General features: G+C 37.7%; 1 protein-coding gene across 1 annotated transcript; it reads left to right on the top strand.

Annotated features, from left to right (window-relative positions):
- Window positions 1-398: 398 nt before the first annotated feature.
- LOC110380241 (nucleolar pre-ribosomal-associated protein 1) lies at window positions 399-6,947 on the top strand. Its single transcript, XM_021340160.3, has 3 exons — window positions 399-647; window positions 995-5,714; window positions 5,850-6,947. The coding sequence occupies exons 1-3, from the start codon at window positions 434-436 to the stop codon at window positions 6,856-6,858; spliced, it is 5,943 nt and encodes a 1,980-aa protein (XP_021195835.3). The 5' UTR covers window positions 399-433; the 3' UTR covers window positions 6,859-6,947.
- Window positions 6,948-11,498: the final 4,551 nt, after the last annotated feature.

Raw genomic sequence — 11,498 nt, 5'->3', positions numbered from 1 at the left:
AGTTGACCTTATCTCAAAACATTCTCAAAAGGACAATATGATCTTTAAATTAGCCTTTTTACATAAATAGTTCTTGGGTTGAATATGGACTGAACTAATTTTCATGAATGAATGTTTGCTATATACCTGTCTCGGATCCATATAATTGTCCGAGAGACTCTTCTTCACAATTGGGCATCTAAACAAATGGAAATTATTAAATTCAGAGATACACAAATATAAATTCTGTACGATATGTCGGCAAAAACGTGATAAACAATTACATTTTGTGCAAACTATAAAGCCTTGGTGTTAAACTATCATGACTAGAATTGGCTGTCAAAAAATATTAAAAAAGCAAACGTCAAAACAAATTCACGTGTTTGGTGTGCGGCCGCGGCGACGTACTATTTAAAGATTAAAAATTAAAATTAACTATATTTAATGCACAAAAATGGGCAAGCGAAAATTTAACAGTGATAAGGATAATTCACCTAAAAAGGCAAAGACTAGTGTATCTGAAAGTACAGAAAACGTTGACGAAGTACAACCTCAAAATGAGGCTGAAGATTCGGATAATAAACAAAGTTTTACTTCCAAAAGAGATGGAGGTTTCGATGTTAAATATTTCCGCAAAGAGCTTGCCGCTAAGCAGGGGCAGACAATGGGTAAGTTTGAATACTTTTTATTTGACGATTTTAATACTTTTAATGTAAAGCTGTACCTAGTAAAAGTTTTACTAGAGTTTGTAGATAACTAATGTGGTTATTATTTTTGAGTGTCTATAGATAGGCCATTACATGATTTAAACCATATTGAAGACGCATGTTAATTATTAAAGTTCGTTCTGCAATCCTGTTAAATTCAAACAGCAGTCAGTGGGTTGTCTTAGCACCTGTTTTGATATCTTTGTCTAGTTTTAAGCTGCCTGTATCTAGTGCCACATGCCTGCAGCAGCATATGTGGGAAGAAGCTCAAGCAGATAGTTAATTTGAAACTTTTGATTTGTTTTCAGCTCTCACACAATTCCTGCAAGTGTGCCTGAATCCAGATAGCCCTACTGACTACTTGCTGGAGTACCTCAAGTGTGGAGGCAACTCTCATGAAATACTTCGGCAGATCACTCCGGACAGTAAGAAAAACCTCACTCTAGCCACTCCAGCGTTCCACATCTTTCACCTTATTATTGTAAAGGTACAGTCCTCCCTCCCCCACATGATTACCATCACGGAGGAAGCTTGCCGCTACTTCCTCAACACATTCATGTCAACCATTGAGATTATGATAAGTGAGAGCTCAGGACCTCGCCACAGGAAAGTAGTTCTTAAACTGTTGACATCAATGGTCACTTTAAATTCAGATCTAGGAGTGGAAGTGCTGAACCAGGCACCGTTAACTCCTAAACATTTGCAGCATGTGGTTGAGAAGCCAAACTTTAAAGAAAAGGATAATGTGAGAACATCATTTGTTCACTTCATGACATCATTCTTGATCGAGGGTCACTTACCTTTGATAAAAGCTCTGTTAGAGAAGCAAGGCTTGTTAGCTCTGGTTATACCAGGGTTGATAAATGATGAACCAGAAGCTGTATTAATCTTCTTGAATATTCTAAAAAAGAATGTAGTGGATAATGCATTGATTTCAAAAAGTCTCAAATTGAAGACTTTCAGTCATCAAGTTCTACACAATTTGTTTAAAATATTCTCATGGAAGGGCCCTACAGAGATAAGCCAGGAAGTCAAAAATGAGTTGCGCCCTGAGATCATGAATTTATTGAGTGATATTATTCTGACATTATTTACTTCACACAAAACAGGTCTTTATTTTATTGATAACTCACTAGGAACTGTAGATGCACATAAGAATCAGAATCTGTACAAAGCCCTGTTAACACTGAAGAGACCTTGGGAGAATGAACACGAATGTGAAGTTATTTTAAATATTATCTACAAATGTCCAGATTTACACAGAGCTATATTCAGTGTGATTGAACAGAGCTTTGATCCTCAACATTCCCCAATATGGGAAAGAACTGTAGATTTTACCATCAAGCTGTTAAACAAGTTAAGACCAGAAGAAATGGTATCAAGAATGAATCAACTTAACCCAATTCAAATTGCAAATTTTGTGAGGTTCATAACTCTACCAGTTCCATTGTTAAAGTTCATTCATATAAACTTGGGTAAAGATCAGACAGTGTCTCTGTACTGTGTGAAGGTGCTAGTCAAAATGTTGCAGGCGCTTAAGAGATACTTACAGATTTTGGAGGCAAAAGATATAGCACAGATAACTGATTTACAAAACAAGTTGGAGTATTTCATTCCTAAGCACTTGCCCACTCCGGCTGCTATAGTAATGCTAATAGAAAATGTGACATCTGGCAAGACTGATGCAGAAAACACTAAGGATTATAGACTTCCCAAAATAAATGACACAGATGCACTTATAGCTCTTGTAGATTTACTGTTGCTTTATAATGACATCCATCCAACGTATTTTGAAACTTTAGAAGGCAGTATAGACATGAAGAAAATACTAGATTTCTCTAAAACATTGGAGAGTGGTCATGTAGCGCTATTGAAGTTCAAAGTTGTGTCTCTTTGGCTAACTCTAGACAGCTCTGCAATATCTCTGAAAAACCCAATGTTTAAAGAACTATTTCTTATAATGTTAGATGTTTACATGAGTGAAGATGACGATACATGGATTGAAGCTAAAGATACGTTGCGCATTTTCTTTAAAAACACATCTATATTTGAAGGAGATGAAGATGAGATACATTTAATTTTGTACACATTGAGAAACGCAAAAGTAAATCCGTCATCCCTGATCGGCGATATTGTGGAATATGTGCTCGAAAATATCACAGACTTGACAGAATATGTAAGAAATCAATTGGTACACTTTGAGATTTCGTCAGAAAACACGCAAGATAGTTTGGAAAAGTTGTTTAATGATTTGATGGAGAATAAAAACACAGAAGACAACGTATTTTTGGAAAGCAAGATGCCGTCGCCTTTCATTGTAGGATGCATGCAGTATTTACAGCTACACAAGGATGCTAAGAAGAGTCTCAAACATTTTCTGTCACTATACATAGCTAATTTACTTCATAGTAACTATTCTCCTGAGTTGACTGAAGTTTTAATAGGTGATTGTAAACTAGATGCTAGGAACTATGTCGCAAGTTGGACTGGAGAGCCTGTCTCACTCTCAGACACCATTGTGGGAAAAGATAACGTTCTGAAGACGATAGCCAATACCATAATAGATGGTGAAAATGTTTCCTTGAAGGATGTATTTCCCTATTTAGAAGAGGTCACTGAGGACGGTGACTTTATTGTTGATAATGTTCAATATAAGATCGATGCCACGAAGACAGTCGATAGTTCAGAAATGTTGATATGGGCTAAATATTTGATATACTGCACGATAAGATTAACAAACATGGGGCAGTTGAATGAGGAGAAACAGGAAAAAATTGCGCAGTACTTCCAAACCATAATAGAAATTGGTAAGAAGCATCTATACGTGGACATATGTCGGTCAATAATCTTAACGCTCTGCAAAAATCCACAGTTCCTGAAGATTTACAAACCTCTTAACGTTGGAAAAGATCCATCAAGTTTGCTCGCTACAGAATTTCTGTTACAAGTTTTCAAGCAACAAAAAGACATCATAAGCTATTTAAATACCAAACACAAAATATTGAAGTCTTATCAACAAAAGAATTATAATGAAATCGTGAAAGCGTTTATTAAAATTAATAAAAGGAAAAACGTGGATAGTCAATATACGATCCATGTTTTAGAAGTGGTGGGATTGTCCAATGAAGATGATATAAAGCTATTCAATCTTATCTTTGCTGCAGAGGTAGATTCATGCTTGCGAGATGACAAAGAGCCAAGCTTAGTACTAGAATTACTGAGGTATTTGATAGAGAAGTACTCTGAAACAATTAGCTTGGAGTTGCACCAGAATGTTTTGAAAAAGACTGTTTTTCTCTACACGAATTTACTTTCGAACAAAGAAGTGAATCCTAATCTTACGAATCTGGAGAGTGCCTTAACAAAATATTTTGAGAATAAACCGCATCAAGCCCTACGCGTTGTTGAGGACGATTTCAAAAAGTTCTTCTATTGCAATAATATAAGAAAATCAACTGCTAATCTTGCAGCTATCTTGTTGAAGTTTAACGTTAAGTTCTGCAACATTTTTAAAGAAGAAATTTCTAGACCCGAAATATTAGCTCAAAGAGAATTAACTTTGCCTTTAGGTAATGCTATTGTTAACCATAATCAATTCTTGCTGGACAATAAAGAATTCTTAGTGACTGTATACAATGAATATAAATCTAACATCATAAAGATGCTAGAAAAGCCTCATAAGGCAGGACAGATTTACGTGTCATGCTGGCAATTTATAAGAAAGTTGTTAGTAGAATGCATGGACGTGCCAGACTGCCTGAAATTGTTCAATAAAAGCCACAAGTTTGAAGCAGTGGAGTGCAGCCACGTACAGATACTACAAAGTGCATTTCTTAAGGTTTGCGAAAATTTTGCTAAGAAAGAAAATCTTATTAACTACTTGTTGTCCATGTTAAACTTGACCACTATAGCACTAAAAGAAACGAAAGATGACGCGTTAAATGAAATTGTTGCGAGTGTACACACAGTTGTACAAGCCTGCAAAGTGAGTGATGGACTGGATATCGAAAACAAAGATGATTTCAAACAAATGATAGAGGGCGCAGTGTGGCAGAACTTCTGTAAGGCTACATTAAAGGATTCGTTAAAAGTGAAAACAGCTGATCAGGGCTACACAATAGGACCTAAACTTCTCGCTTTGCTCACCGAACTAGTCAAACTGTTGTATCCGGATAGTCACGATGATATAGTTACACTATTCGACATGGTGACATCTCATTCAGAGTTTTTGAACGTAATGCTGAGTTTGCACAGCTGTGACATTAAATCGAGGCTAATCGAATTTCTGTACACACTCATATTGAAGAACAAATCAGTGATGAAAACGCAGCATATTCCTGTATATTTGAGTGCGTATCATGCTACGAGAAGTCCATGTGACAGGCTTATTGTGGCCATTTTATATTTCTATGAAACGAATGGTCAGCCGGTTAACGAGTACAAGCCGTACGTGTGGGGTGACTCTGCTGCTAACTACTACGCTGTCCGTAAGAACAGGTCTTCATCCTTATGGTCGCACCCAACACCTAACCAAGTCCTGAATCTATTTGACAAAGAAGTAATAGATCGCACCGTGAGAAACTTCCCCGTCACACAGAAATTCGAATACCATTATGAGTTGAATCCAAACATCGGCGTGGCTAGTGACGTCACGGATTCAGTAAGATCTGTGCTAAATGAGATGTTTGAAGATGGGGTGCTGAAGCCTTATGTTTCGAAAGATGGTTCGGGGGTTGTAAGGAATTTGGCCGTGAAAGGGAAATACGAGGAGATTATATCAAAGTATGTAGGAGGAGATTTGTTGCATACTTCGAACGTGGATGAAGACGAAGGGATATATGATCCTTTGTTCGTGTTTCCCCTGTTGGGTCACTTGCTGGCGCCCGGGTCCGTGGCGTCGTGCTTCAAGCTGCTCCGGAGCGGGCTGCTGTCAGTGCCCGTGATGGCGCTGAGCTCCCAGTGCCCCAACATGAGGGCGGCGGCCTACCACGTGCTGTATCGCTTCTGTATGCTGCTGGAGACTGAAACGTAAGTGCATATTATAGATAAAAAACTTTCATTCAAATAACATTAGGTAGACAATTCTAAGAGCAGATTCAGAAAATTAATATTTTGTTTGTTGAATCATAACAAGTGTGCTTATAAAATCATTGTACTTTTCAGGCGACACAAAAACGACAAGCTGTTCCTGACGGACTTCATAAACACGTTGCGTCGCAGTCTCTCGTCTGCCGTAGACTTTTTGCAAGACTTCGACGGCCAAAGTCTGAAGAACCCAAAGCTACCCGCCATTGACGCTCTGTACCTCGCCAGGGCTCTCATGGTGTCTACCGCACCCTTCGACCCTTTGTACAAACCAGTTAATAATTTCCTGATAGCCAAGAATTTCGTAGATTGCAGCCTGGTCCCAGATTTCCTTAGCCTCTTCCACGATAGCGATGTGGAGTCTATTGAGAGAAGGCTCTGGATACTAGATATCATCAGGGATGGAACCAAGACTATGACAGATATCGACGTAGTGTACAAAACTATGTGCTTGAAGATGATCATGGATTTCTACTCTTCAGTTTTGAGTGATAAGAAGATTAAGGAGAGAATCTTAGGCGTGTTAAGTTCAATTGTAGCTGTACCGAGAGCTTTTGAGATATTGGTCGAAGGATACGGACTGCTCTCGTGGCTCCACTCCGTCGTTCGTCAGACTAATGACAGGCTGTTAATTAAAGGAATTTTTGGCCTCATCAACAACATGATATACAGCATGAACATCGCAGCTTTCTCCAGAAACATCGCGGCGAAAAATGGAAAAGTAAACGATTTTATAGAACTGAGGACAAATAAAGATGTGGAACAAGAAATCTTAGTCATACTTTATGATTTGTTGAAACATTTGAATGATTTAGAAGTTGAAGATGCTGCCGATTACGTCAAGATATGCAGACTTATGTCTAAGAGGACTATAAAAAGTTTATCGAAGAAACAAATGTTGAGTTTAGTTAATAAAGTAGGCGTGTATTTTAAAGACAGTGAAGTGATAAGGTTACTAACTAAAGCATTGCTCGCTAATGATTCTCTTATATTAAAAAGTAAGAATATGAGCTTGAATTTCGATTGTGAACATAAAACCAGTTTAGTAAATACGTTGACAGAAGTTGTACAAACTTATGTGTCATAGGATAGTTAAGAAATGTTTTGTTAATAAGAAAAATAACATTTTTGTTATGGAATACGAAAAGATTAATACACGCATTAAAAGAAAATCTATTCTATTTTTTTTTTCATAGCAATTTCTTTCCCTGTATCATCATCAGTCTTATTTACTGCCCCACTACATTGCACAATGCGTAGGTCTTGGTGAAGCGTCAATGTCTTTTTTCAATGCAAATATTTATTCAATAATAAACTAAATACATAAGTTATTTTTCCCGCAACTTAAAACTTTATTTCGATCATTTTCATATTTATAATAACCCAATTGAGTTTCTGGTGATGATATCCGAACGACAATACTAGCTACCGCAGCGCCCATTGGTTCATATCAAGTGTTCTAGAAGATACTCGCATCAAGCTAGCAGTTGCGTCTAGCCACCGCCAAGGACGGACGTAGTACTTCTCCCGCCGCCATTCGCATTGTGTCGAATACACACCGCTCCGCGTCATTATTTCCCTATAAGTGATTTCCTGAAGATTCTCGTGTAATAATTGAACCTGCTGCTAGAAGACATTGCGGACTTATAATGCAGTGCTTATTCCACGAGTTTTAACCAGTCCACCGGTGGATGAACCTAGATTTAGCTCGCCGGCCGGCAGCCCTTACCGCGACCACGCGCCCTGGAACGAGGCATCTTCACATCTCGCTGGTTTCTAAGTGAGGTCCCTGGATTCACAAGGTACGTGGGCTTTATTGCTGCAAATAGTTGTAGTATTGGTGGGTATTGGTGTCTAAAGGAATATCATCAGCAGGGATTTAATTGAAATACGATTTGAGTTTCACCGCCATATTGTTTTCCCGCATTCGATTTTCAAGATTTAAATCACCGCTCCCGCATTTCTCTTTTCTTTCTTCTTTCAACCTTTTAAATTTCTCCCAATTAAATTAAATTAATTTTATTATTTTTCCCTGATGAGGCTATTTACACGCTTCATCAGGCCTCTTCTTTTACAGATAAGGAGTGAGCGTTGATCTCCACGCTCTACTAATCCTAGAAACTATCGTGTTTCATATCCATATTCGGTTAGGAGTCCATTCTAAACTAGAATGCTTTCATGTAGGTTAGTAAAACCAAAAAGGTCAGTATGTAGCATCGCGTGCTAAGTTATTTACAGCACTCAGGTACTTAATTAATTCCGTATGTATTACAAGTGGCATTTGACACCATGCATCGCGTCGCGTGGGCCGCACCATTACATATCATGGGTTATCTCATCTGATCACTGATGCTGGTTTACTACGTCATTCCCTAAGTTATGACCGTCGTTTTACTGATTTATTTGAATAGCTTTATTTGGAGCAATGTCAGAAGTTTATGTTTTTGAATAATACGGTTATTTATACGAATTTCACAATACCGGCGCCTCATTTTATATTCTAATACACTTCATAAAGAGGCAACATTTTTTTGTTTATTGGGTTGTACCGTAAAGGCTTCAAAACTACTGAACGGTTTAGAAAAATCTAGCGGGTGAAACCGCCAGAAAACGGCTAGTGATTAATAACTGACAACCTGCTAATGAAATGTAGCAACATGATCGTGAATTAATCAAAACTAATTCAAAGTCGACGTTTGTCAAAGAAACCTATAAAATGGCCTACAGAACATTAACGTCTCGTAATAAAATATAGCATTTTAATTACCAAGTTATTTAAATGAAGGATGCTTGCACCTGCCTAGACCAAAACGTAAGCTTTACTGTTGAAGAGTGATAGATTACTTGCCTTACTTTACCGTAACGAGAGCCGCGTAGGCAATAACTTTAGCAATTAACAGCTGGTGTAGATAAATGGCGGTGTAATGTATCTTGCGTTATCGTTGGGAGTCGGACGCGGTGATTTTGTTGTCCGGTACACGGCGGACACTTGTATGACCGCGGCCGGGCAATGAGACAAGTTGATTCTGCGGACAACGCCGTCTAATTATAATTGTATGTAAATATGTTGTGTGTATTTATGGCGCTCGCTGTAAGGTTTAAGTAAGTATTTTATGTTTGTTGGGTTATTTACGTGGCTGGCTGTGGCTTTGTGTTGTCCGAATTCATTATTGTTCAGTAAAAATCCATGTAACCCAATATTTTTTTTTTAACAAGGTCTAATATTTTTTAGTAAACCACCCCTAGTATGCAAGTTATTTTGAAGCTTCTATCGATACACTGCTTCAATTAAATAGATCTTAGTGTAATTCAAAAGCTACAATGATGACTTTAATGAGATAATTACAATTTAATTTGCCACCCAATCTTTGATGTTACCTTACATAAAGACGACCAATATACCGTAGAGATGAATAGGCACCTATAGTATAGTATAGTTACAGCCTATTTATCGTCCCACTGCTGGGCACAGGCCTCCTCTCACACGGAGAAGGATTGAGCATTAATCACCACGCTTGCTCAATGCGGGTTGGTGATTTCAGACTATATAGTCCAGGTTTCCTCAAGATGTTTTCCTTCACCTTTTTATCAGCCATTGGTGTCTAAGATATACTTAGAAAGTACATACAAACTTAGAAAAGTTGCATTGGTACTTGCCTGACCTGGATTCGAACCCGCGCCCTCATACTCGAGAGGTTGGTTCTTTGCCCACTAGGCCACCACGACTGGCACCTATACGATAACATTAATTTAAAAATAGACAGCTAATGACATCTATCCTAACCTGCTAGAATAATCATAGCTCATTGATATCCCCAAATCTTGTGTTTCCACTCTAAGTCATGAAACTGATAATGATGGCGAATAAAAGTGTAAGAATCAATTTTTTTTGAACCACAACTTGTTGGCAGGTATTTATCTAATACAACAATATTAAAATCCCATAGTGGCCTTGTCGGAATACTACAATAACTTCAGTTCAATCGGCAGCCAAAAACGTATTTGCATATCACGTCATCTAATTTGTATCACAATGCATAATAATTCAACTCGCATGTTGGTACCTCAAACACAGCATGTATTTTATTTTTGTTAAAGTTTGTCTTATAAATAAAATCTAGGGAATAGTGCTGACTTATACCTATCAAATAAACGCTGCCTTAGGAACCAATTTGAAAAAAAAATCGTGATGTCTTAGATCAAGGAAGGCTTATAGACTGTATTCTATTGCGGGTAGCATCCCTTAAGAATCGAGAAACTAGCGAAAATGTCGAAAGCTCCGTCTCTTATCTGTTTAAGGATTTAATTTAGGTAGCCTCTTTAATTTAGAATACTATTATCCTAATTGTAATTCGATAATTTGGTTTGCGTTTTTCGGACGTGCTGTATATTTTCGCGGCACATTCGGCAGTTCCCACGGCGCCGCTTCCAATTTATGCATTGTTACATAAAATGTACCGATGTACGAGTACATGTGTCGGTATGTAGTTTTTTGTCAACGGTAGGTGCGGTAATGATCTTAAATGTGTTTATTTTTTTTTGCATTATTGTCTGTGAATGTGAGAATGATAGAAAACAAGTTGCCTAACAGGTATTACCATTACTGATTATTATGGCACAAACCATACCTACAGATAGGTATGCGAGTCAAAACGATGAGTCTAGCACGTATATGTTTCATGCTATCCATGTATACCTCTAGTATGTTTTATATCATCCACATAGCCCACACAGACATTTCCAAAACCTCCCAGAATTCCTACCCTTGGTATTTATCATCCGTAGCTTATATTATGGATTCCTACTGTCGAAGCGTCTTATGTGGGAATCAATCGACAATCCCTCAGGATTACAACAGAACTTCATTATTCTTAACATACCATTCAGATTTAATGAGCAAGGCAGGATTGCTCCACTATTGATAGATTTGGAGTAACGTGAGTGTCAAATGTTTAAGCCCAACCTGTTCAATGTGTGGTATGTTTGACCGCTTGTCGGATTAGTATCACTTGTCATGGTGTCAGGTTGAAACGATTAAAATTGGATGTCAAAACTTTATTATAGCTGTGTAGTGTTAACATTTGAGCTTCGATGTGATTCCTGTTTATTCAAGATTAGCGAGGTCTCGCGGTTTAACCCGTGATCCGTGAGGATTTTCTTCCCGTACGCGTACACGGATGAAATACTTAGGTAATAGGTACTGTCTGTCATCCGGCGACTGTGTAGCTTCGCAACAGTGAAATAACTTTTCAAATCAGTTCAGAAGTTCCGGAGCCTTAGCCTATATTATTTCAAAGGAATTCCACGTCTTTCAAGTAAATGCAATTTAAAGAGCTGCGGTACCTATGCTTTAATAGTATCTGACATGATAGCATTAATTGCTATCATGTCAGTGATTGAACGCATTGTTGATGAGTGAGAGTGCAAAGTGCATTGACGAGTTACATAGCAGCAGCGTTTGTGCATATCATTATAACTATTCTAACCGCAGCTTTCATCAGCACTTCAAAGGGTGACTATGATACTTAAAGTCAAAAAGAATTGTTTCAATTTTAGTTAATTAATTTTAAGTATCCGTAACGGCATGGTTAAGAAAACTTTGTTGATAAGAAACTCTTGGAATATATATTATAGTTTCTTGCAAATTATACAATGAAGAAAAACAAGTTGGTTAAATAGCTACTCTTTCCTCTGACTTGTAGAAGGCCTAAGTTTCGCATTTTTCAA

Source organism: Helicoverpa armigera, chromosome 18 (assembly GCF_030705265.1).
Source record: "Helicoverpa armigera isolate CAAS_96S chromosome 18, ASM3070526v1, whole genome shotgun sequence".
NCBI classification, from domain to species: domain Eukaryota; kingdom Metazoa; phylum Arthropoda; class Insecta; order Lepidoptera; family Noctuidae; genus Helicoverpa; species Helicoverpa armigera.
The sequence above is the reverse complement of the archived record's forward strand: the minus strand, read 5'-3'. Positions and strand labels throughout refer to the sequence as shown.

Coding starts and splice junctions, on each gene's coding strand:
- LOC110380241 (XM_021340160.3), top strand. CDS start 434: ATGGGCAAGCGAAAATTTAACAGTGATAAGGATAATTCACCTAAAAAG. Junction 648..994: donor TAAGCAGGGGCAGACAATGG/GTAAGTTTGAAT, acceptor ATTTGTTTTCAG/CTCTCACACAATTCCTGCAA. Junction 5,715..5,849: donor ATGCTGCTGGAGACTGAAAC/GTAAGTGCATAT, acceptor TGTACTTTTCAG/GCGACACAAAAACGACAAGC.